At 36.2% G+C, this 27,991-nt stretch overlaps 1 protein-coding gene and 1 long non-coding RNA gene across 4 annotated transcripts in view; one reads left to right on the forward strand and one right to left on the reverse strand.

Annotated features, from left to right (window-relative positions):
- Window positions 1-27,991, forward strand: part of LOC129737328 (uncharacterized) — a 770,208-nt gene that overhangs the window by 16,838 nt on the left and 725,379 nt on the right. The gene's annotated exons all lie outside the window — the stretch shown is intronic.
- SLC6A2 (solute carrier family 6 member 2) overlaps window positions 20,632-27,991 on the reverse strand; it is a 78,610-nt gene continuing 71,250 nt past the window's right edge. Inside the window, exon 14 of the mRNA XM_005444592.3 lies at window positions 20,632-27,949. Coding sequence (XP_005444649.2) covers window positions 27,926-27,949 — 24 coding nt within the window. The 3' untranslated portion in view covers window positions 20,632-27,925. The remainder of the gene's footprint in view (window positions 27,950-27,991) is intronic.

Consider the following 27,991-nt stretch of genomic DNA (forward strand, 5'->3'; position numbering starts at 1 on the left):
GAGGTTTCTGAATAATCCAGCAGGAGAATGGCACTGATAAGATAGGAGCATGATCTTATGTGTAATCAACAGGGTTGGCAAGGAGAAGGCATAGCGAAGAACTGTGAGTCAGGAGTTAAAGCTTGTAGCAGATTGTGTGCATAAAATTATCTGCTGAATTGCAAGGGGCACTTAAAATCAGTTTAGTATAAAATTCATTTGAGTTCGGACCATAATTTTTTTTTTCAGCAGTTCTGACAATGAAGCTTGTGAGGACATATTCTGAGGCTTCTCATTTGGGCCAGAATTGTTACTACAATTTAAGTTAGGAGATAACTTGTTATTGACCCAGTCCTCCTGTTCAGCTCAACACTGGCAGATAAGCTTTATCAGGAACTGAGAGCCTCAGTGTAACTGAGAGGCAAATTCATCCCGGAGGTAACTCCATTGAAGTTGGCGGGTTATAACAGCCCACAGGAATATTCAGCACCCAATTAATTTCTATGTAACTAAGAAATGTTATTAAAGAGGTAGATGAATGGGAATTAGTTTTTAAATCTGTGGTCTATTATGTTTTTGTCTTCTCAGCCCTGTTCACTTCAGCAGGAGCTGCCATTCCAGTCAATAGTAAGTAGTGTGTCTCTATGGCAACTTTCAATAAAAGAATGATTTATTTGTACACACACATTTTGTACCTCATTTTTAACTTGGGGGATATGTCTGAATCCCTGCAAACATAAAGATTTATAGTTAGAACTTTTAAATAAATCAAACTCTACCCTGTGCCAGGGACACCAAGGGAGAATACTAAGCGATTGAGACTTGTGCAGAGAAGAGGAAACTGATGTGCTGTAGGAATGTTAGATCTGGATGAGGGGGCATATACACTGGCGCTTTACTGAACACTTACATGTTCAGAGACTTCAAGCTGTGTAAATTGTGTTCCTCTAATCTTTGGAATTTGAGGAGCGATTCTCAAGCTGAACGAATCAAAGATGGGATTTGTAAAGATCAGCTCCACTCGCTTCCTAAAGATATTAGTTATTAGTCACAATTTGTATTTCTCACTGCTGTTTTAGTGTGTACAGTTATAAGCTTGTTCCATGTGAAGATACATGGTATAAAAGCTGAATTACTTGTAAGTTTTTCCCGGAGTGCAAAATGCATATTTCATTTTTATATATATAATCTGCCTTTTATTTAATTGTAGTTATGTAAAACCTACTTTTTAATGTATTCCATTGCTTCTGAGTGATTCTAATCTTTGTATAGGTTCATTAGGCCAAAACTGCTTTTGTTTTTACTTGTGTAATTGAGCTAGCTGCTGTTTCCTGAGGTTGAGCTGAAGGTAGAAGTAGGCTCCATAAGTTGAGTAGGCCTGCATTGCAGAAAAAATTAGGTTAACAAACTTATTGTAAGTTAATATATTTGCAAGTGTATGGTTGATTGTATGGGAGAGAAAAGCAGTATTACCCAAGTAAAAGGCTGCAACCAAAATGAATCAAGAATAACAGCTGTGTATAGAGTGTATTAACCAGAAAAGCTGTGAAATTGTGTTAAATTTACTGATTTTTCTTTGGAGGGTTCATAGAACTTCAATGAATAATCAAATTTTTGTGAAGCAATCAAATACCACAGTATTTGCTTTATAGGGGAAGAATAAGGCACGACAGGGTTACCTAAACATATGCCATGAGTCTAAATGTACCTTCAGGTAACATTATGGAGCTTGATGTGCATTTAAAATTGCATAAGGCTTAGTCCACATTAAAAAAAAAAAAAAATAAAATCTTTGTACTGTTATGTATTTCAGACTCTTATCTAACACCAAATTTTGCTATAGGTGGGATATGCTAGAAAGAAGTGCTTCCTGAAGCCAGAAGTACTTGTTAGTGCTCAAGAGCTATTCTCTGCCTGTAGATACTGTTGTCTAAATAGTTTTTGTAATAAAAAGCCCCAGTAGGTCATGTCAGGCTTGTTTAGTATCATTACTCCTAAAATTTCTTTGGTGTTATTTTCATGAAAGCCAAACAGTGTCACAAAAAAGCTGTGGAGCCCTATGGCACTAAGAAACCCTGAAAATGAGTCAGCCTTAAATAATTTGTAGCAGACAACAATTGCTCTGTCTTCCAAATATGTGAAAACTATTAGCAGTTACTACGCAAGTTTAATTTGACATATAATTACATGGTATTTGTCTGTGAGCCAGCAAATATATAGAGCGAGCTTTGCTTGTTGTCTTGTTATGCACCAAAAACATGTGCTTGTCAGCTTACCCTTAGGATAAATACCAGCTTCAGCAAGGGTTTTTCCATTGGGAGCCCTACTGTGTAGTGGAACTGCAACTTTTTAAGAAGTTTGCTGCATGAAGTGATCTGTAACCTGGCTTACTTTATAGTTGGCAAGACATGAGGAGAAGGATGTATGAGTTGAAGTAAAATTGTGTATCGTGTTTTTTGCCATGTGGATCTGTTTCTTAGGCATCCGTGGCGCTGTGTCTTAGGAGGCAGAATTCACCATGTTTGTGTATCTTGCACATCAACATAAAGTAATATATATGTGTTGTGAGACTGGTTTTAACAGCAGTCCTGAAGTTACTGCTTTTCCTCCTGGTCATGTCAGTTATATCCAGTAAGAGCCTGTGACGGTGACTAATTTCAAAGACGGGATGACAGAGCTCCTTTTTGGGCCAGTAAAACCCTTCTGCAACTCGACACAGCCCTTGCTAGTTCAGTTGTCTTCATGTCTCCATATAAGTTTTATTTACTCGGAAGGCAGTGGTCATTTTGTTTTACAGGTTATAGCTTTTCTAGCGCTTCAGGTTTGCTTGCTAGGTCAGAGGCTTGAAATTGTTTGCCCATGTATAGCAGGAGTACAGTTTCTGTGTTTCTAAACCCTTTAAACATTATAATCTGGTGACTTCAGAACAATTAATAGTTTTGGTAATGAACTTTGATAGATAGTTGACAAGAAAAGTGCTGTTTGTATTGCATAGCTCATAGTAAGCCTTGTTTATAAATGGCTGAGGCTTTTTTTCTTCAAGAATGCAGTTGAATATTACTGAGATGGGGAAAGGAAAGGTTCTTTCTAGAATTCTAATAATGCTGTTCTAGATTAAAAATAAATAAATAAATAATTCCAGCAACAACTACTGAAAAACTTTCATTTGTTTGTTATATGTACCACATACAACACAATTGTATGTACATAACCTGATGCTTTTGTAATCCTGGAGATGTTTTTCTGGGATACGTGCTTTTTCTTTGGGTTGGGTGAGATTGTAAGAGGAGTCCATTTGTTTTCTTGGAGAAAAGGGTGGTCTCATATCGCTTTCAGAAAAAGTAAGATAGGGTACACGATTCCTTAAAAATGTTCAGAAAATATTTTCACGTACTCTTCTACCAAGGCCCAGGAAGCATGGAATGAACTACAGATATTGTTTACTACCTCAACTGATAAGCTAATAGTGTAAGTTTTTTTTACTATTTTAAAATAGTACAGAATGCAAAATATAACCATATTTAGTGTGAAATTATAGGAATAACTATGGTTTCAGATTAAATGTTCAGAGATAAATTTACTCTGTTCTTGAATTGGTGCCTTTTCCATGTATTTGTGTAAAATGTACATTTTATAACCAATAAGATTTAAACAACTAATTAAACAGAACAAAGTCTGAAGTTCTTCAGGTAATAGGAAATCATACATTGTGAACTGTTGGAAGATTTGCTCATCTGCTTTGTATATTAGGCTGCAAAACACAGCTATCAGGCTGTTAGTGGCTCACAATTGAACCCCTCCGCCCCTCCTTTTATTGGTATGAAACTTCTGTTAAATAAAATCCTTGAATGCATTTATTGTTCAAAGTTCTTATTATGTTTTTCTGCGATTAAATTTTTTTATTATTCTTTGAAATGGTTAATTCAAATGTACGCTTATTTATCTGGACCACTCAGGAGTACTTGTGTTCTCAGACTGTCCATATCAGAAAACATGTCTGCAAACAGTGCTTGTTGGCATATCCAGCTTTTTCAAAAGTGTTGATGCTGGGGAGGGTTAAAATTTGGTGGGTCAGTTACGTTGTTATTTCATACACAATGTGAACCTATCATATTATAACTGGGACTTATTAGGCTCTAGTTGATGAAGAGCAAATACAAAGAATCCAGGAAGCAATTCAGCCTATTAAAGATCTGAATCTTTGATGTTGTCTAGTGGTGCCTTTTTCTACTGACTGTAGAGGAAGTCTAAATGTGTATACATTAGTATTTACATTCAGATCAGGACTGTGCTTTTAACACACATTTCCTGTTTGTGTCTCCTCGTATGTTTTGGCTTGCATTGCGCAATATCAGAGCTGTCTTCAGTGCACCTTACCTTCTGTGGTGCTGTCCATGGAAGGTCATGATCACACTGTTTTCAGTAATATATTAGGTATTTGCCTTTGCCTATGACTTTATAAAGTCATATGATCAGGAAAAAAAAAGGAACATAGTCATCTAAGCTTGTAACTGCACTTTCTCCAAGGTGCGTGATTGCACAGGTTCGTGGTCCTAAATTATTCTGTAGGAGTTTAACATGTGCTATTGGTAGAATGGAAGTTAACCTCTCAGGAGCTTCTTTCAAGTCCTTGCGCGAAAAATCTTTCATGTTTGCAGAAACTTCTCAGTTCCAAATTTCATGTTCAATTGCAGTGTATATTTGTGCATGATGTTCCCCTTTATTTCCTCTGCCCCACATTTTATCTGTCTTTGTGAACATTCCAGAGCAGTTTGTTTGGTCAATGACCATATCTGCAAAGTTTCTGCAGATCTTCTAAATGGCTTTTGCTAGGAAGATACAGGTATGCTCACACAATTAGATGTGTGTATATTTCTGGGTTGTTATTTTATGAGAGTATTGATGCTGTGGAAATTCTTGAAAATAATGAAAGCCCCCTCTCTAGGGATTATGCTAACTGTGATCAGTGGATTTGATTTTATAGTTTATTATAGCCAGGTCTAATATTAGAATTTTATCTTGAAGCAAATAGGCATTGATCTAGTTGCCACCGGTTGGTCACACAAAATAAACAAGAAATAAGGAGGAACCTCTAACTCTGCATACTTGATTTGTAATAGGGACAGAGTTGGAATGAAATGTTTTCTGAGATTTAAAGAAACTTGCAACAACAGCTGAGTTTTTTTTTTATAAAGTTCTTTTTTTGTGGAAGTCCTCTTGTAAAGAAGCTTTCTATGAATTGCCACATTGCATTGCTTGATATCAGGCTATTCTGTTGTATTTTGTATGTTGTATGAATATATACAAATTATATTAATGGTAATCATATATAGAAAAAACACTCTTCAGGAACTTTAGCTTCAGGACTTACTTTGCTTTCTTAGATATTTCTTCACTACCTTAAATTTGGGGTGGTGTTTAATGTTCAGTATTTATAGATGATGGAAAGAGCTTTTCTGGAGGCTTGTACAAGAATCAAAATAATGTGCTTGCACATAATTTTTCCTGCTGGAAGATGTTTGACATATTTTTGTACAGCTTGAAAACATTCAAATAAGATCAGTTGCAAGTTTTTGAGAATGGTAGCTTTTAGATCAGGAACCAGACAGATTGATGTTTTGTGAATTGGATTAGAGTTGAAAATGTCTGAATGAGTTTGATACCAGACAGCTAACCAAAATTTTTTTCTTCTTGAATTGGATTAAACTGTTGTAGTCACAGCAATTATGCTGTGGTTTGTGGGCAGTTTACTGACTTCTATTATTTAAATAAATTTTAAGGAATTTTGTAAGTTTGACCTTTTGTAACATCAGATAGCAGCAGGAGATTGGAAGGAAACCAACTGGCTAAAGAACTGTTGAAAAGCCAGATTTTTTTTCAAGCATATAATTGTTAATGAAGATGGATTATATTAAAATTGCAGAAGATCTTTGAAAGCTCTCAAATAGTTCTAAGGGACATCTACCTAATTTTTAGTGTTTAGTTCATGTAAGTTCTTATTTATTGCTATGTTGGAAATGAAGCCTTGGAAATCAAGAAATACTAGGTGGTAATTGCTATTCCAAATACTTTACCTTTCTGATGCATTTGTTCTAGCTAGGTAGTAACTACTTATTCTGCTTGCATACAAAAATTGTTAAGATCCTCCACAAATGAAGGAAGAAAATCCCTGGGAAGGTCTGACAGTCTCTGTGAAATTCTTACTTATTTCACTCCAAACGGAAATATGGCAGGAAGAGACTTAAAGAAGGATCATGAAAACTTGAATTGTGAGTACAGAGTTGTTTCAAACCCAACACAAGCAGTAGAAAAAATCAGTGAAGTTAATAGCAATTGATTTCTACTGATTTTGTGTGTACAGGATCAAAATCTGTATGGAACAATGTTTTTGTGTGTGGAGTCTAATAAACATCCTTTTAGGTGGTCATTTCATATTTGGCCCAGAAATGGGAATGTAGCATGAGTTAAAGGAACTCAGGATCCAATCAAAGTCATTTCACTTTCTCTGTCATCTATACTGATTCTGTATAACATATTCTGGTCTTGCTAAATACGTAAGTAAAGTTAGCTATTCAGTATACATAAAAGGACTATTTTTTTAAAATTGTAGCAAAATGTTATGTAGAAAAAAGCAGGAAATAATCTCTCCCCTGCTTTATAAAGAAAAAATTTCTGAAACAAAATTTTGGGAGGTCTAGCTTGGTTTTCGTGACAGAAGCTTTAACTTGCCTAAAAATACAGTCTTGTATTTTACAAAATATTTAGTTCATAATCAATTTTTGTTGGACTGAAGCTTTATTTTGGTCAATTCTAACTTTAATCCCATGAAGACTGAGGATGCTAACAAAATAAAAGGTCTATTCTGGTGTGCTATAGGATGTGTGAGCTGGGTTCACGTTATTCCTGAATATCGAACTGGTATTGCTGATAGATAAGTACTAATGAGATCTAATAAAAAATAATGGTGATAACTCATTTGTCATGGACTAGAACTCAAACCCCAGAGAAAATGGAAATATGCCTCTTTAAAATATGAAACTGAAGTCTTTCAGAAGTCTTTTGGACAGGCCTTATATAATGCCTGAGTAGACTTTTCAAAGGCTATTACTTAAAGCAAAATATTTAGAAGAGGTGGTAAGGTGTCTCTGAAGCTTTGTCGTACATGGGACTCCTATGTCTGGGGAAAAATACCCCAAAAGCCAACCCACAGAACCGAGCCTGAACTGAACTTTTTCTGACCTGAACTTGCCTGCTATCCTCATTTGTATTGTGAGGAATGTCAGAGCTGATATATCTCCAACAGGACTCTGCACGGAAGGGGTGAATGGGAGCAGAAATGGTTGATCATTATTCTTTTTTCTTTTTCCTTTCAGTTGCTTAATTGTATCTTGGCTTTGTGTACAGTGACTTTTCTGTGCTACCTTTTTCTTGATGACAGCGTTGTGTACTTAAAGGGTAATGTCATTTGGGCTTCAGAAAGCATTGAAAAGTCAGTGGACGACATGAACTACTGAACTGGCATATTGCAAGGACAAAAACATCGGATCAGATGAGCAGGAAACGGCTTATTCTGTTCTTGGATAATGAAAAATAACCTACAAGCCTGAAAGGGACATTAATATTTCAGGTTTAATTTTTAAATAGATTTTAAAACAAAGAACAAAATAGTTCAAGGGATTCAGGATCATTTCAGTAGGTGCATTCAATTATTTGCTCTGTAACATTTAACAAAAAGCAAAAGAGCAAAATAGCAATTTAAAGATAGTTTGAAATTCCTAGGCTCTTAAGTGTTTCAGACTAGAGCAGGGCTGATGTGGACTTCTGGCCTTTCTATGTAGATACATTGGCATTCGGTCAGCACCCAAACTTTTCTTGCCATTCTTTTGGATGAGACAACTAGAAACTGAAAAAAGTTTGTCCTTTTCCAAAAATAGGAAATCAGAGTTTTCATACAGTCAATTATCCGCCTTATTTACTATCCCAACAGGAATGGGGCCATTGAAGCCCACTGGAACAGGAAGCCAAATGGTAGTATTTACATAATAAATCAAATCAGCTCTCTATAAAATTCAAACTTCATAATTTTAAAATGCAGACCCTTATCTATGTTTTCTTAGATTGTTTTACAGAAAACATAATGCTTCATTCTGTTTCAAAGGGATGGCAGGTTACCTTTCTATCATACTCTATTATTTGCCCTAGACCAAATGAGCTACCAATGGTTTAAATAGCTTAGCTGACTTGAATCCTTTTGAGTAAAGAGGATTAGGAAACCCATACACAGGCTGCATAGCTGGCAAACCTGGGCTGACAAAAGCAGTAAGGCATCCTGTAGCACAGAGCAGCGTAGTTAGGGGACGGTATTAGTGTCAGCTAGCAGAGCTGATGCCAGTCAGTGTGTGCCGTGGCCTTACTCCATTAATACTGTATGTTTATTTAGAGGGCTCCCCTTTCACTGTGTGAAACTCTTGGTGATCTGTTTTTCACCACACAGCCCTACAATGCCTTTGTCACCTTCAGAATTTTCATTGCTGATGATGAAAGCTTAGTGACAGCAGAATTAAAAATTGTCTGTAAAGTTAAATCAATATACTCTTTACAGTCAGGTTTAATTAACTTCACGGTTTGAAAGCAGAAGCTTAAGGGAAGCTGTCAGTGACCTCTTAGCAGAACATGGAAGACTGAATGCTGTTCAGCTCTCGGGACCAAAGTTCTAATGAGGACAGTAGGTGGCAGAAAAATCAATCAGTTCTAGGAACTGAAACCAGGACAAGATCTGTTATCTTGCAGTCAGTGCCTGCTGCACCTCGGGCTCAAAAATTCTGGTCTGTGGTTCTTTTAATGTGTGTTCTGGAAAGAAGTCAGGAAATCGTTTAGATACGCATGTATTTGGTTGCAATCAGATCACTCATATTTACTTTAAGCTTTGAGGTAAGATAAGCTTCCCTTCTCAAGGAGGGAGGAATTGGTATTACATGTATATTGAACAGATTTCACTTTTTCATCCCTTTATACATACCCCTTTTATATATGACGTGGAGAAAGAATAGAAGCTTTCTGTATAACTGGGCCACCTGCACTCAGAATATCCTCTGAGTCAGGAGTTCCTAGAGAGCCGCTTTAACTCTCTGTTTTGGTGACTCTTGCCCCATAAACAGAGTAGGTTCACTGTAGGGAATTTTTCAGTCTCCCACAATTGACTCATGCACAATGGCTAATAGTCATAATGAAATCTTTGATCTTTTCTTTTAGATTTTCTGTTTTTCCCCATATAAATAGAAGAATGAAGTACCACTCATTTGTAGTATGACTTTGAATTTTTTTAAAGTGATTTTTTGCTTGCCTTTGTCACTTGACAGAACACTGGGTACTGTGGCAGGTTTATGTTGGTCACTGTCTGCATATGCGATCGCAGTAACAGTGGTAAGGCTTGCTCTGTTATGGGCTGGATTTGTCACACACTTTCTTCAGGAAGAGGCTAATACTCTTGTCAGGCCACTGCTGTATTCCAGTTCACCGGCTCTCGTGCTTATCAACCTGTAGCAGCTTTGCCAAAACTAGTTTTATTTCCGTGTCTTTTGTCTGCTTTGGGGGTGAAATGCCAGTGTAAGTTTGTTGGTTTTTTTTTTTGAGTTCATTAGTTAATGATTGACTTGGAAGTGATTAATGGTCATAATGACATCCCTGGACCTTTTGATCTTGCAGAGACTGTTTTGCCTTTCTGTTCTTTCTGTATATACATGTGTATGTGTAGATAGGCACTGGGCAATGCACGCAATTGTCTTGGAAGACTTTGTCAGCAGCTTCCATTTTATCTTACTGACCTGAATCGTCTTTTAAAAAAAACAGTGTTTTGTTGTCAATTCTTTTATCTATCAAAGCAGAAAATCGTTTGTAGGAAAAACCACTGATATTTCAGAAAGAAGAAATTATCCTTAAACTCTACTACATTTATACCCAGACACTTCCTATTAGAACTTTTGTGTAAAGTAAAATACCCAGAGTTGTTATAGTCAGACTTAAAAGGATGTGTAGGATAGCTTTCTTAGTTGTAAAAGATAATGTGTTCATATTTTTAAGGTGGCCTGTTGATAATAAGCAACAGTTGCTCAGGTGCAAGCATTAATGACAAAAGATAGATAACTGGGAATGAAAAAGAATGCTGCTGGCACATACATCAATCTGCAGATTAGGTACTTCAGCTGCTGTAGCAGAGGTTTTACATGCAGATAAACTGTGACTAATAGATAGTTTATATTAAGTATGGTCAGTAGTAGTCAGCTTTGCCCGTGGAGGTAAGCTGTTTCAGGTCTTTTAAAAGGCTGTGCTACCACGTGTGGGGTTTTGTTCTTTTTGTTATTAAATTTGCTTGACATTCCCATTTTTTGAATAGGCTTACTATGTGTAATAATAATATGTGGGTTACTGCTGATTAAGGCTCTATTAATGACAAGACCACATGGCTTGTGATACTTCACAAAATTGTCTCTTCTGGCTACAATGTTGGTAGTTTAGTGGAGCATCCATATGCTTCTGTCAGAAGGGAAGGGAGAATTTTGACAGTATTAGCACAGGAGTGTGTGGCTCCTCCTCTTCTAATATGCTCACTAATACTGTAAAGCGTAATAGTACATAACTTTCTTAGCTGTAAAGTTCTTACTGTATGAAGTATTACATTGTGATAAAGTGATGTCTTCCTGTAATTTTTAAGGGTTCTTTGGACCATAAGATGCCAAAGTAAAGTTTGGCTACACATGAAACTTTTACTAAAGGCTGCGTGAGAGAAGAGAGGGAACTATGGAGACAGGGTTAAATTTAGTCCCACATTTTATATCATACATTTTTTTGGATCCTTGCAAAATTTCCTTCATGTTGAATAATGGTAATTGAGCCTCTCTGCAGAGGTTTTGAGATGGGCAGCTCTCTCACTAAGGGATTCAGTATTATCAGAGACTCCTACTATTGCAGGAATAGAGATTATAATAGAAACACCTTTTTTGGTTTGTAAACCTTTTCCTGTCTATGATTTTTTTTTCATTTTTCCAAATTAAAAAAATAACTGAAAACATGCAATGTCAATTCTGAAGCTTTCAATTTTGCAATTAAATAGCTGTAACTGTGATTGTTTCCAGTTACGTTCCGTGTCAAATCACACAAATTTCTCAAAAGATCTGCTTTCATGTGCACCACAGAATGAAGTGTCAAGCATCTTCCAATACTCAAAAAGTGGGCCTACAAGAAAGCTGGAGAGGGAGTTTTTAGTAGGACATATAGTAACAGGACAACAGGTAATGGTCCTAAGCTGAAAGAGGATAGATTTAGATTAGATATTGGGAAGAAATTCTTTACTGTGAGGGTGATGAGGCACTGGAACAGGTTGCCCAGAGAAGCTGTGGATGCCCCATCCCTGGGGGGATGAACAGGTTCAAGGCCAGGCTGGATGGGGCTTTGAGCAACCTGGTCTAGTGGGAGGTGTCCCTGCCCATGGCAGGAGGGTTGGAACTAGATGATCTTTGAGGTCCCTTCCAATGCAAACCATCCTATGATTCTATGATCTCTTCTTTGAAAAGTAGTAGTATAATTTCTTTGCCAGAAATTGTAGCTTTTTGTGACTTTTGCTATCTAATGTGCTTTAATTCTGCTGTACTGTCTGGGAAGGTTTAGGTAGAAGGCCATGAAAAGCAAGATTTAATGGGAATATATTGATGTAGGTGAAACTTTCAAAGGGAATTGAATTTCCATTTGATGTTAGACAGGTGACAGTAACAGGAAAACTTAAACTGCAAAGTCACTACCAAATTCAGAACAGGATCAGGAACAGCTCATTGTAATATTTGGGCTGAAAGCCAACCTGTGGCACTAAATCACAATGCATAATGTTCTGTAGATAGACAAACACTTAAGAGTGGGATTAAAACCAGGTCTGCTTGGGTTAGAATAGGATTTGGACCTGGACCTGGTGTATTCTGTACAAGTACCTATTTATCAATTGGATACAGGGAGTAAGAAATACAGCAATCTCTTTGTGTGTTGAGAGTATGCACATAGATGAAAAATCGAAAGCAAGACATTTTAAAAAACCCAAACAACCAAACCAGCGTTCTTTATTTTCATTGAGTCCTACTCTGTAATGTACAAAAAAATGTTGAATATGCAGGTAATGACTCACACCAATTTCACGGTTGTCTCAGTGTTCTCTTAAGTATATGTTAATTTCACGTCCCCTGATCTAAGCTTTGATTTTGAAAAGTCATTGGGAAGCACCTTAGTAACTTTGTGTAGGTGACAATTCTGTTCTTGAAATTAAACTGTCAGTCCAAAGCTTAATTGATCATTTGGCAAATAGGATTGTTACTTTTTAGATTTTGATGTTTTTTCATAAAACATCTGCTGCAGCATAATACAACTATTACCTTTAGAAGCAATCTGTTGCAGTCAGATTACAGTGTGTGGTTTATATCTAATGGGATCTGAAAATTGGTTATTACATCTTCAGAGAACAAGCTTGATTCAAAGTTACTCATTGCATCTATATGATGAACTATCATGCATGGCTGAGAAAAATGTGTGAATATCTTATTTCTTTAACAATGATATAGTTTGTCATTGTAGTGAATATGTAGATGTCACATGCATCTTTTAATAAGGGAATGATTTGTCTAGATCATGAATGTCTGAATAATCATCCTTTGGAAGTAACACAGAACAAGCTGTTATGATCCCTTCTTTAGACATGCTCTTTTTCTTTGTCAAGTTTATACAATAAACAAAGCAGTGACACAAATTGGATTTTTTCCTTAAAAGCCAAGCCAGGTTTTTTTGCAAGCTTACTTCTGTATGAAATTCAGTCTTTTTAAAGTACAAATATTACAAGAACAAATACTTGCATGAAATGGGTTGGAATTACTGAGTTGAAGCATTCAGGTTGGAAATATTTCTTCCTTCTGACTTTAAAGCTCAGCTGTTAAATCTTTTTCTCTGTACGGAAATAATTATGCTGAACTAAAAAGGCAACCTCTTTAAACATGTTATTCATTGCTCTTAATCTTTCAAGTGGAAGAATTGGCAGTTAATCGGTCAAATGGGGCCTTAATTCCATCTGCCTTATGCTTACTGAGGCTGACCAATGTAGAGAAAAGGGTGTAATCAGTCTCCAAGGGCTCTAATGAATCCTCATATGAATTAGGCTAGTGTAGCTGATCTTTCACCATCTGCAGCATAGCAGACCTGGAAAATGACTGGTCACATGTCAGTACTACTGTTCACCAGAAAAATCCTAGTCCTTGTTTGAATTCACATAGTTAAGACTCAATTTAAAGATACTCTGACTCTTCCATGATCCTGGTGTGTTTCTCAACTGCCCAGAATCAGTGAATTGCAAAAATGGCTTCACTGCGGGAATGGTCGAGTTCTGCATATTCAGTTCGACAGGAAAAGTCCACAAAGTCATTTAATAATAAAAAGTATTTTCTGTGTTAGAATAAAGGACCATGTAATGAAACTTGATTTCAGGAGTGGTTTTTAAGTGCAGATGTGTACAACACAGAAGTTCCCGAGGGACTAGAACACTCCTCTGCTGCACTGGAAAAGCAACGTCAGCCACGCAAATAGTCACGAGGACCAAAAACTAACCTGTAGTGTTGTACTCCAAGCTATTTGACTTGCAAAAGCCCAGCTGAACAAGTATTTCCCAACACTGTTAGTGAATAACCACTTTGACCAAAACGTCAGTTTTGTTCTCTGTTTATAAAAACTGTTGTGTTCACATTTGTTAATGTTGTTGCAGATAGTTTCTTGCAGAAATATCTGTAGAAGCAGTAATTTTCATGTAACTTTCATTGTGGAAAGCAAGCACTTATTTGGATAAAACTGAAAACCTAATTCTGAGCATTAATCACATGCATTTACCAGAAATAATATTGTGTGTCAATTAGTTAAGACAACTTGAATTATTGTTTTACAAACTGGTCTACAGAAAACGCGATCATGAGTTTAGATGAATGGTGTTGACCAACAATATTCCCTGCTTGTTTTTTTCTGGCTCTTGCGGAAGGAAAGGAAATTGTAAAAAAGGATTTTCATCTTAAATGTTTCAGTGTTATGTAAGGATCTTAAATTATGTTTTGTTTTCTTCTGAGTCTCAGTGACTACAAGTAATAAAACCCCAACACTGATGCTTTCTGAAAATATATGCAGTGTCATGTATTTTGTTTAAAGTTTATTTCTGTCAGTGTTGGTTTGAGAACTAGATCATTACTAAAGTGGAAATCGATGGCTTGACCATACATTTTTGCCTGAAATGACAGCAACCTTTACAATTTGATTTTAACAAGATACTGAAGAGAGATGAATTCATAGGTGGCTGAACTTTTAGTTTGCTTATGAGTATAAGGAGAAATTAAGACCAGCAGATACTGGTGTTTAGCTTTCCAGTTTGGTTCGGTGATGGTGATTTGTGTAATGTGGAGCAACTGTTCTTTAAAATGTGTAAATGTTTCCACCAACACTGTGTACATTTAAGAAGAAAATTACTGCCTTTTCATTCTTTATTGCAAACCATGAGAAGGGGAGAATTAAAGTTATGTCTCCAAAGTTATTTGAAGTGCTGCTTACTCCAAAGTGATTTATGGAGCAGGGACTCCTTTTCTTCTAGTTTTCTGTGTCTACATTTAATCAACCCCCCCAACACCTATATCTTTCCAGTGACCTAAGCTGTATTCTTAAATGTAGTTTTGAGGAAATACTTGCTTATTTAAACATTTCATGCTTTTCTGGGGAGTAGATACAGATTTGATTTTGGAGGAAGTTGCTCTAATTGTCCTTTGGAAGTGATGTTACTGTGAAAGCTTGAAGGAAAATATGACAAGTGGTATGTGGGAGTTAGAGGAGTAAACTATTCAGCAAACATTTTTCAGAGAATTTCCTTTCATGTTTTATAGTGGAGACAGCAGAAGTGTAATGAGCATCAAACTGCAGTGCTTGCGTGTGTGATAAGCAGGGTCATCACAAGAAGTCACAAAGTTCATCTGACTGTGATCTGAGCATCAGAGGAACAGGTTACTTTTCTTTAGGGTAGTTTGGTTTTACAATTATTGTATCAGAACAGGAAATGGGCTCGGGAGACAGAAAAACATTTTAGAATGAAGCAGGCAAACACTTGGAGCTGACAACATCAACAGATATAAACACAATAGCCCATGTTTCTGCAGCATGGTATGCTCGTTTGGTGCCCTGGGGTTTTGTTTTTCTAGAATGGACTCAAAGCAAGGTAGTGATGCATATGTCAATTAAAATTCTACTGTGCTGTAGTTGGAACAGGTAGGAAATTAAGTTCATACAGAAGTCAGTTTATATAAAAAGTTTATTAGCTGTTTTAGTATGTGTGGTTAGAATTTAACTATATTTTTGTACTAGGAAAAAAGTCACGAACAATAGATTCCACTTGTTCCTCTAGAAAATCTGGCAGTTAGATGATTGAAATTTGAAGCACCGAGCTTTTCTGTACTCTTATGGGAAGTGCACTTGTGTATCTGTAAAGATCATCTAACTTCAATACATTGAAAAAATTGCTTTCTTATTGCATGTTCCAACTATAACTATTTGAATATTTTTCTTCCATAACAATAAAAACCTCAAATAAAAAGAACAGTTTGTTTGCAAAGAATTTCAAACATATTTATTATATTTTTTTTAAATTAAGAAAAAAAATGCAGGAATTCTTGAAGACTAAAGGTTTATATAATTTACTTGTCTTCTTCTGGCCAAAAATTGTTTCCTGTTACTAGCTTGCTGAGTTTTGAATGTCAAGTAGGCTTTGGATCTATTTGGCTGAATTTCTGCCCAAGCCAATGTGAATCGGCATTGTGTAAGATGTAATGATCTGAAAAAGATCAGCCAGTATTATGAAAATCTAAACACATACAGTAAGGATAATGCTTAGCTTTACAGAGCACTTTTCATCCACTGATTTTAAAGTACTTCAGAAAAGATCATCTCCCTTACCCTGATGAGCCATTCTGTTGAAACATTGATTGGTAGAGTGTATGCCTGTAAAGAATTATTTTGTTACTTATGAATCCTTGTGTTATTCTGGCGTCTTACAGACACCATATAGAATAATAAATAAAAAAAATATAATTATTTTGATGTTTGAAAACACACTTGCTATTCATGTTTGTTTAATTTGCAAGATGTATCAAGCTTCTGAATTTCTGAAATATTTGATGAGCCATCCTAGCTTAACCATTCATGTTTTCACTTTCACAAATTCTTCAGAATTTCAGGATAGATTAGGAGCTGTTAGCTGAAGAATCACTCCTGGTGTTTGAAAATTGAAGCTATTTGTAGTTATTTCAGTTCTGCAAGAACTTCTCTAGAATGTTCTCTATATTTTCTAGAATATCTCAGTTTTTACCTGTTGTTGATTTTGTACGAAGCTGTACTTCTCACGTATTTCACTTCCATAAATGAGAAGACAGAGCAGCATATGTCTTCAACTTTGTAAAAGCTGGAACAGTGGTTTTCAAAGTGGCTAGTACCCACAGACTGATCTAAATTTGTTTGATGGGTAGATTTCAAACCTGGTTTAATTTTGGTTTTCATCTATTTTGAATCTGACTAAATAAAAAGAAAAGCCTTTTAGTTGTAAATGCTGAATATTTTCATTCTTTTCTGTCTTGCTGAATATTTTCATTCTTTTCTGTCTTGTTCTTTCACCCCTCCTTGGGATATAAGGCAATCAAGCTGGAAATTCTGTTTATTTTAATGTGTATTTATTTCTTGGGTTTGAAAAATATTCTCCTATAGAAATGTTTGGGTTTAACTTTCATTTTGTATATTTTCTGCCTTGTCTTAGGTGGTATGAATACACAATTCTGTTCCACCAGGATGGAACATTTCTGTATTTTTAACCCTCAGCTTTTCTTTTCTTATGTACTTCAAGACTTTAGAATGGTAATGTCTGGATATGAGACTTTCTGTGAATTTTTAAGACATTTAAAACTTAGTGTTTAAGTCAGAAGAAAATGAATTGTCTAACAAAATTATCCTGCAAAAGTAATTCTGAAAATAATCTAGCATAATAATTTATTTAGTCATGGCATGAGCTGTGTATATTTCTGTCACATCTCATCACATTCTGTTTGTACATCTGCCCACAACTGATGTTTTCCAGTCTGTAGTAAAAGCAGCCATGCAGATTATGGTTGCATTTGGCATAACATTTTTTTGGGGTGGATATAAACTTATGCGGCCCTAGAATGTGTCAGTTTATTTTGAATGTGCAAGTGGAAGATATGATGGCTGTTCCCTTCAGAGGCTTATTTGTGTATGCTTATGTAAATGATATTGCTCCTTTAATTGGGTCCATGCTAGTTTCAGATTTCCATTGTTGGCTGAAGTGGATAGCTAAATTTAATGAGCTTCTTATAAGACCAGAAGATTGGTTCCTTGTCCTGTTACTATGAAATCTGAGAGAACTGTGCTTCAGAATGCTAATGTTAAACATAATCTGATATCCAGAATAATTCGGTGGAAAATACTAACTATTTGGATGTACCTGCTGCCTGGGCCTATAAACTTATGGTGTGCTGTTATTCCTGTATTCTGAAGGAACACAGTGGACACTGACCTATTCTGACCTATTAATAAAAGAATTATTAACCTGTTAGCAAGAGTATAAAGATGATTTTCTGGGAAATGGTTCGATGATAAATTGTGATCACATAGGGAAAGATTATATTGACGTAAGAAGAAAACTGTAGTAGTCACTCTGTATGTGACTCCTTCTCTAAGTTCAGTTTAATCTTTTATATTCACAGCACTTTAAATACATAGGTGGATACCTGATCCAATCTTGCATGTTTCTTAACTTTCATCTAGAAGCATGATAGATAGATATGTTGCATGATAGAGCAACAGCGGCATATAACTTGATAGCTGCAGTGGTTGATAGATCAGCTGAAGGGTTGTGGCTGGCCATTCTTTTTCTAGTCTGTATTACACAGTGATTTTGCAAGTGTGTCACTGGCCTTGTGAGAGGTTATCTGTTTTGCAACTTTGGCCAAGTTTGAGGGCAGGACCCATGAAGGGGCTTAGCATCCCCAAGGCATAGTTCTTCAGTTCTTGACTCTTAGACTGGAATCTGCAGTACGGAGTTAAGCAGTAAGCTTCCTGTATATGTGGGTGGGGAGAACATTCTTGGAGAGGAAGGTCTCTGAGAAGAGGTGATGGACTTCTGAGATTGTGAGCCAAGGCATCTCCAAGGTGTATCTTGTGGATCTGGACCTTTTTCTGCCTTGGGCTTCTGTAAGTGGTGCTAATAACATGCTCTTATGAGGGTGTTAGGAAGATAAAGGCATGAAGAGGCTACTTGGTTGCTTTCAGGAGGGTACTAAAATCCCCACAAAATTCATAGGTGACGCTGAAAATAGTGCTGAAGAAACTAGGAGGAAGAGGAGCAGGTGTAGGACTGGATTGGGAGAATCGGAAGCAGGCAGCAGCAGATAGTTTTGTCAGAAAAGATTGTTGAGGTAACTTTCAGAACCATGTAAAATGCAGACACTTACAAAAGCAAAGTGCTTTTGCACTTGAATGATATAAAGTCGTGAGTTTAAAAGAATACTCTTCAATACAGAAGTGAATGAAAGCTAAGACAAATTTATTTTCAAAATGTAGGAGAGTTTATAGGAGGGTAAAAAATTCTGGGGTTTATTTGTGCTTTAGTAACTTCTTAGTATCTGTAAGAGTGAAGAGTAAATATTTGGCTTGTGTATACCATTGCTCAGGTCTGTCCAAGACCTTGCAAAATTTATGGAGAGATGCAGTATTATTGCTGTTTTTACAGTTGAGGAAGCAGAGTGCCTTTCTGTTTTCTACTGTTCCTGAATTACTTTTGATTTATTACTGGAATTCCACATTGATGGATTATGCAAGTGAACATTTCTGGCTGTGTCTCAATTATAGCATTATATTTTTAGTTTAAAAAAAAAGGCTAAACTGGTTGTCTTTGAACTTTTTTTAAAAAAGTTACTTGTATTTACACATCACATCATTTTTTCTCTCTTCATTATTTCTGCATTTATGAGTGTAGTATTTTAACTTTTTGGCAGCATTGTTGATTTGTGTCACAATAAAAAAAAATCAGATGTATTCTGACTTCCCCAACCTTCAATTTTCCTTTAAAAGATAAATTTTTTGTTGTGCTTCTGCATTTTAAATTAATGTAAGTTATAAATATTAGCTTAGGTAAGAGGGGAAATTGGAATTTCATGTGTACTTGTATGAATCTGAAATGCTGAAGAATCGGAGATGCTGAAGCAACTGTTTTTACTACTAGCAGCACTGGTACCTGATTTGCCTCTTCTGTTTTGGTTGTTGACAAAGGATGTAACTGAAGTTCCTGCTTTTCCAGTAAATCAGGGGAATATCAGAAGAGATGATATAGTTATTCAAAAGCAAATAGGAAACTTGGCTTGAGGACAAAATTGCTTTATTATTTTAAGTAAGTCCTGCGTTGTTTTACTTTCATAATAGCATGCTAATGCTGAGTCTAAAAGACTTACCAATTAGCTGAAGCTTGGTGAAAATAGTAAATAGGAGATTGAAGAGTAGTGAAAAATGAAAATTTTGTGAACAGGCTTGGGGTGAACAGCAAAACAGTATAAAGAAACATCTGTGAAACACTTGAAACTTTTTGAAATTAATTACCTTTGGATTATTTTAATACTAATTCGTGGTTTAAAGTGTTTTACATTATTAAGAACTGACATACAGAAATTCATTATTCAGTTTTTCAGATGTTTTAAAAAATAATTTAAACCATATTTTTCTTACTTGCTTGAAGGTAGTAGAGGTATATAAAAAATTGAAGGATGTACCTTAATAATACTGAGATCTGTTTAAAAAAAAAAAGTGCTGAGGGAAGTAGATTATTCTCGGTATGTGCCAAGTATGAAATTTGTATGTAGATAATTGAGATTGCCTAACAAAATATACCTTTGGAAATAGTGCCTCTCATCATTTTCTTATGTCCCATGTGGAAATATAAGAAAATGGTTTGTCATTGTTATCTAGTCTTCTTTCATGTCAGATAAGAGTAGCCTTTTCCTGGCTGACCCATAAATTAAGAATAATCTATTATAGCTGTTACTACATATGGCAAAGTTAATGAGGCAAAGGGAATTGCTTGTAAAAAGGAAAACAATGTAGCCTTGGGGAATTACAACTTTTGTACTATGCATTTTGGTTCATGTTCCTGAAAGGTCTTGATAATTTCCTTTCAATGTGTGGTTGTGAAAGCTTCATTGCATCACTGTAATTGCATTCCTGAAAGGAGTTCAAATGTAGGAATTAATCCACTGGACAGTGAAAGGATGTGAACTGTTTTGTGAAGGTTGAGAGCTATATAGGGGTACTGCTTTTGGGCTTTTGGTTTTAGTTGTCTGCTAGTCTTTTAGAGTCAGTTCAAGACTGGTTTCTAGAGGCCCTTTCCACACTGCTGTCAAGCACTCCTGCTCCAGAAATGCCTGTCCCTGGGGGGCAAGTATGCCACTGCTGGGGACATCGCTGCAGAACCAAGGACCAGCTGTCACCATGAAGTTTTAGCTGAGAATAGTATGGACGAGAGGCAAAACTTTCATTTCAGCTTTTAATTCACTGTCATAAGTAAATTCTTGGTACATAAGATCTTTCTTTATACTCTTTTTATGTGCATATTTGTCAGATTTTATTTAAATAATTTTATACACAATATTGGAATAATCTGTTACATTAATGCACAGCTTAAAACAGTTCTTATTTACACTGAGCACAGAAAGACAGAGGAATGAGGACAAATACTTTACATTCACCACCTTTATCAGCATTTTAAGTATAGTTAACCAGCACACATCACACACATCCATATTTATAAGAAATGTAGTTTCTAATTACACACATGGGCATGTAGGTGTCTCCCTTTCAAAAAAAAAAAAAAAAACAAACCAAAACCAAAAAACAACCAACCTTTTAAAAAAAAATGAAATGCCATTTCCCCCAGATAACCAAAGACTTAACAAAAAAAAAAAAAAAAAAGGCAAATGGACCTGCAGGTTGCACAATTAATGAAATCGGGCATGGAAGTGTGGTGGCTGTGTTTGGACACTTTTGGTCACTGGGGCACTTTGGAGAGTATTTTTACTAGTGGCAAGTTTTTAACTCCATGAAAACTTTTTCCTGAAAACTGCAATATGATCTCTTGCTTTGGAAGTAGACCTACTGGACACTAACACATTTGGTTTCATGTGAAGTTGTCTAACACAAAATTGCAGCCAAAAGATGCTTTGGATTTTTTTGCTTTTTTTTTAAGAATATAAATTAAAAACGCATGACTTCCTTTTATGAGATTAAGGCAGCAATGGAGAATATTGTGCTACAATGTGCATTAGCTGTAGATAATGTTCTATTCTCCTTTATCACATTTTTACATTTATAATCAAAGGCCAACAAATTATTGAACTAGACTGGCTGACTACAAAATCTTATAATGGAGAAATAGGTCTTGTGATAACCTTGTTACATCAAAGTTGAATTTCTCGCCTTACAATATACACTTATATTCTATGAAAATTAAAAAAACTGGTAAAAATATTAAAATATTTCCTATACAGAGGTACCCTTATGTAAGGTAAGGTCTAGTCACTGCTATAAAAAGGCATTAAAAATTAAGTAAAACACTGGTGTAAACCAAGTAAATGCTCGCTATAAAGTTTTTAGTTGTAAGGCAATTCTTCATCAGACCTATTAGAAGTTATTTTCAAAATGTACTACTTGGAGGTTCTCCCTTTGTAACTGATACTACCCACAGCAAACAAAAGCTGAGTCTTGCAGACAGGTTCACGGAGAGAGTGCAACATAAATTACAAATGCAGGTCACCTGCAAGTTTGAGGCCTCTTGGCAGTGACCAAGAAACAACATGACACCTTCAAAAGAGAGCCAGCTTAAGGCTTAGTAATTTTCTTAATTCACTGAATTTATTCTGTTCCCTTATTAAAGAAATTAAGCAAGATTAGTTTAGTATGGCAGCTAAAGAAACACCTTTAGAAAGGAGGAAAGCAAAGCACACAGGTGGCCCAGTCTTGCTGTCAGTGCTTAGGCAAAAAAGGCGCAAGCAACGTTCTCAACATGAAAACTAAAGGCAGTAATGGTTAAGTTACACATTGCACTGTGGGACTGAGACTTAAGCCTGTCAGCTTTCTCCCCTCCTCGATCCTGCCCCCTCAGCCACTTGCATTGACACCTACATGATGTTCTAGGTAGGACAGTTTCACTGAATGCAGTCATGATATCTGTGTTGCTTAGTGTTCTGGCTGTCTTGTGTTTGCATGCTTCTGCTTGGTCAGTCATACAGTGATTGCAGTTTGTCTAACCATACTCTGTTTTTAAATGGTGAAGAAAAATGGATTAAATTCAGTACTTAAACCAGCTATATTACACTGTTACGTTTTTCTCCTGGTTGAAATGTCTTTATCGGCCATCCAGTTCTCTGTAGCAATCTCTGATGCACGTAGATGCATCTATAATTCAGTCTCAGGCAGTGAACAGTACCACTGTACAAATTAATCACCAGCTGAGGATCTTGGTCCTATGTTGATTTAATTTTTATTTGGAACAATCTGAAATTTTTTGGCCTAGGAAAAGTTTCCCTGTGCATGGCATGGCTTACAAGTCTTGCTAAGCCAGCTAAGCTTAAGCAGGCAAAACTGTGTAATTTTCCATCTAGTCACAGCTAAGGAACACATGCATGTCTGCTTGGTCAGTCTGAGTGGTCTTGGCTGTCTGTCAGCAAAAACTGCCCTTTGAGAATATGGATAAGAGGGGGGGGCGAGTGCTTGGTGAAATGTTCCCATTAAAGTCTGAGTTACAACAGACTGAAATGGTAGAACAAAAACCTGCTTTCCACAGCGCAGAAACACTCAAACATGGATGTCTGAGATACAGCTATTCCCTGTATATGATCCTCTCTGAAACTCAGTGATGCAAGGTCACAGATGTAACAGGGTTAACTGAAGGCTTCTGTAAATTATGTTCTGAAAACTTTTTCAGATTGTTTTGCAGTATCCTGTACTAGTGTACCTTTTTCCTAAAGAAAGCCAGAATGTGGCTGGCTTTCTCATGTACCAGCTAATATTAGTTTAGTAAATGAAGATCTGTAAAAATTCAAATGTCCAAGCAGCTCACAGATTCAGTCCTGTACGGTGATTTCTGGCCTGCTTTGCTTAAAATAGTCCATATGCTATTTTCAGCTTGTATGTAGATACGAATCTAGTAAGGGCTCTTCAAGGTCTTGTTTTTGACTTCTGTGATGTATTATAAACCATTTAGCTTCACATTCTAACAGCTTAACTTTCCACTAGCTGAAAGTCACTAACAGGAATGTGGGTGTGAGTCAGAGGAAGCAGACTGAAAAAGTGTTTTCCTTCGGAGGAGCCTTTCTGGAGGTGCTTCCAGAAGATCTGTCTCCCTGTGCTATAGCCAAAAGACTCCGATTTGTTCAAGGGTCTAATTTGAAACATACTGGCCTTTAACTTAAGGAGATTGTGTTCTTGCATGTGTGCTGATCTGTGGACCATAAATATTCTGAGCCCTGAGAAAATAAAGTGTATTAGAACAAACATACCCTATTTTACTGTTCTGAGAGGCTCAGAGTACACATATCGTTTCTGCAGGTAGATCATATACTGTTGTTTGTTTGATCTGTGATAATTGTCCTAGGTCCAAGTCCTTCAGGCCCATTTTAAAATTTTTTAACAGGGCACTGAAAATACGGTATTTGTAAGCCTCATCTGTTTTGAAATTGCTCATCTATAGTTTAAATATAGTTAAATATGGTTCTTAGGAAAGAAATTCTTAAATGTTTGCCAATGTCTTGTGAAGCTTAATGAATCAGTCCAGGATATGAATGAAAATTATCTACTCCCGTAAAAGCAAGTATCTGCTAATTAATGCTGTATGAATCGGAAGAACTGCAAAAGAGACAATAAAAGCAAAAGAATTCTTTGTGGCCTCCTACAACCTAACAGTACAAAATAAACTTAATTCATGTCAAAACAATAGCATAAGAAGTGGATGTATATACAAAATGTTTGGTCTTGACCTTTTTAAATAATAACATTTAAATGGTATTTTGCTGAGAAGAAATGACCAATTATAGGAAATTTCCTCTGGGAAAATTACATACAACATACATTGCACGTGCAGTTAGGGAATGTACAATACTAACAGCCAAGTATTTCTCCTACATTCTATATTTAAAATAATCGTGTTTGATCCTGGATTTCCTGCAAAATCCCTCACTATGGTAAGATGTCTTTCAAGTGTTGCCAGGGTGTATGCCTCGGAACATGACAGAACACAAGAAGGACTGGCAGAAAAGATATGGTTCAAACGGGCGCTGAACACTAAAGCACTAGTCCTTTTTGGACGGTTGCCCATGAAAGACCTACTGTTTCTAACACAAATCTAAATCTTTGGATTTTTAGTAATGTAGCTTTAGAGCAGTACCAAGTATATGAAGAATCATCCTGCTGAGTGACAGCAGGAGGGGTGCGAAGAAAACGATCGATCTCTTTCCTTGGTGCTAACTAACTTTCTGTGGCTTCAGGAGACGATATGGATCACAGGCAGGTCTTTTTCGCTGGCAGAAAGGAAGGTCAGAAGAGAGATGCTAACGTATGACAGCTGCTTCCTTTATCAGATTAAAAAAAGGCTTTCAAGAAAGTATTTTCTAGAATTGTCAGATGAGCTACTTAATTGATTCACTAAATTCTTCCTACCAAAGCAGCCAACATAATTAGTAAGCAGATGATACTATATCTTGAATAAGTTTGTATAAAAAAATTTTTTTCTTCTTTTGGAAGTGGGATGCCTACTCCGTTGGCATATCCTTGCCATGCTATGGGGATAGCTGGGAGAGCACCATTCGCTGTAGTGGGTCTGTTCCCACAGTAGGTAAAGCTGAGGGAAAGTGTGAGCTGTCTGGCTGAAAATTCAAGACTGAGTGAGGGAAGACTTGCAGTTGAACTACATGGGTGACAAGGACCTGACTGTGTGAACATTTTTTTTAAAACAAGTGGTTGGACTGAAAGGAGATGAGTATCTTAGTGGCGTTTGACATTTTCCATACTGAAAATGTATTCAGGAGCTCAAAGTAGGTGCCTAAGAGGAGCTTGGTGCCAGAGCTGTGGCTTCTTATTGGACTGTCTGTACCATAACATTGAGTGGAGGAAAAGGATATAATAACCTGGTCTTCACAAAGATATTTGTCATTTGAATGGATGTCAAATGGCATTGTTTATTGTCCAAGAGGCATGAGGTAGTTGAGCATCTTATTCTGTGGAGAATTGAAGACATTGTTCTTCATCTCTGGGACAAGTATTATTTTTGGGGAGACTTCCTTTGGGTAACATCTTGAACTTAAAGCCTGGATGTGTGGTCATGCAATGTGTATTATCTTTCTTTTTCTTCAGGCTATTTCTGGTAATAAGATTCCTGCTTTCTCTGATTTGCCTGTTGTCTCCTCTATAGATTGCAAGTTCTTTGTCTATAAAATCTCAGAACAAGATGGCAATAGTGCAGTGGTGTCCTGAGCTATAAATACTACACTAAACCTAGGAAGTTATACGGTAATAGAAATAAAAACAATGTAGTAGGTAATTGCCTTGGGAGTTGGTATTAAAAATACAATCAAACCCTAATATGCTAGGTAAAGTTGATTTCACTCCCCTGTTAAGATAGCATTGCTCCTATTTCAGAGTGGTGATGAAACGTAACTTTTCCTGCATGGGTTATGCTATACGGATAGTAGCGATGGGGTGCGTCACCAGTGAACATTGATGCAGGTTGTTAGCATTTCCAATCATAAGCAAATCAAACAGTGTATAATGTGACAAGCTATTAAAGCTCCACGTTGAAGAGCCCCCAAGAGTTTCAAAACTTGGTGCGTATCTATGCTAAGAAGCTTTTTAGCCATGTTAAGCCAGTTACTGAAACAGCTGTATTATTGAAAAATAAGCTTTATAAGAACAAAAAGATTCTCATGTAGTTTAGCAAACAATAAAAACGGGATTAGATATGAAGTTGGTGGGATGGCTTTTTTGAAGCCCTCAACATATTTTCACTGTTTGGCCTCCTGTGTAATTACAGAACTAGAACTGCAACATTTGAAATTCCTTTATTATCAAAATATATTTAATAATATGGTTTAAACAGCTACCGGCCATCAGCTGGGCCAGAAAATATGACTTCCTTTAAAATTAGAAGAAAGTATCCTTTGGGTTTTAAAACCTGTTTAAATAAAACTACTGTTTATTACAGGAACTCTTTAAGAAAAGGACAATATTTGGTAAAATTCTGAAGTATTGATTATGTTGGAGGAAAAGGATGAATAAGGAGAGAAACTTCCCTTCCATTATTCTGAACAAAAATTAGTGTTAAAATGGGAAAGGCCAAAGTCACTTGGGACTTTTAAACTGGTCTATTTTAAGAAAGGAAAAAAAACTCCACAGAAATTGTTTTATAAATAAAAAGTCCCATCCTTTTAAATGGTGTTTTTAAAAAGAGGAAGAACTACATAAATTTCAAAGACAAGCTGAATTGAATGTATAAGAGGCAAAAAAATTCAGAGGTAAGGTCCAGAGGTAAACTCTAGACTGGGTTCAGCTGAGTAGCTACTGCCACTGAAAATTACTGTAGATCTAGTGATAAGTAAGTACAAGAAATAACTTAAAGCTACTGAATCTGGTGATCACTGGGAAGATACTACACAGCGGTAAGTGACCACAGGATAAGAACAGCACCCAAATGCAGAGTTTGTTCTGTATCTTCTACCTTGCATAATACTACCAGAGAGAAGAGCTGGAATAGAGCTGAGTATGCCTAAAATATCCTTCTAAATTACTCAACACAATCTTAATATATTTTGGTAGATGAATCCAGGTTAAATTATAATAATAGCATGTTCACAGCTGGAGAATAAAGCCAAAGTTTGGTATTTTGTGCCTCTGGGTAGATTATTTAATTCTAAAAATTATTGTCTCTCCTTATGTATTTTAAATTCTTTATCTGGAACAAAATATAACAAAAAAAGCTTAAAATCTTTCTATTTGCATGTCACTTTCACACTTGGCTGAAAAAGTCTGTGCAGTGTGGATCATATGATAAAGCCATTTCAATTGTTAGTATAAGGGAATATATTTTTCATTAAGTACAGTGTGGTAGCTGTAACAGGAATTCTGTTCTTGCTGCTCTTCAGCTTGTATAATTAAACTGGACAAAAAATGGCATGGACATATACAGGAAAGACAACCTTCTTCACCAAGAGAAGAAACTAATAACAAGCCACTGAAAATGAAGCAGAGTCTTCACTTCAGAAGGATGCAAACTCATATCCCAAAGGATAGTATGGCAAGAAAGCTAATGACTTTAGCACATAGTTAAAATTGCTCTTTCCTCATAATTGAGATGTATTCTTTCCTTAGATCTAAGAACGTTCAGGTGTTGTTGGTTTAAAATAGGTCGTGACATGATTATCTGAAGTAATTATTACTGTCAGAGAAGTTTAATTCACTTCTTCACAATAAAAGAGCATTTAACTTACGTTAATTGCTTTTTTGTCTGCTCCCCCCTCCTCCACTTCTGCCAATAGCAAAACTCACAAGTTTTGGTCATGTAGGGATCTCATGGCACCAAAGGATGTAAGAAAAATTAAACTGAGTCTTTAAAGATCATTTGAAGCCAAGTAATAGAAGGGAGGCATTGAGAACAGAGAACAGATGTCTTCCCTCAAAGAGTCAGTAGATAAGCTCTGAGCCAGCCTGGTCCAAGCATAATCGAGGGAGCTTTGAACTTGACTTTTCTGTATTCTCAGTTTAGCTTAACATATTGGCTTTTTCCTCAATCTGTTGGTTGTCATATTGTTAGCCAGTGTTGAAGCTGTAAGGGAACAGAAGTAGTTGTTTTTATTGATTCGCATGG

This window comes from Falco cherrug, chromosome 14 (genome assembly GCF_023634085.1).
Source record: "Falco cherrug isolate bFalChe1 chromosome 14, bFalChe1.pri, whole genome shotgun sequence".
Taxonomy (NCBI): Eukaryota; Metazoa; Chordata; class Aves; order Falconiformes; family Falconidae; genus Falco; species Falco cherrug.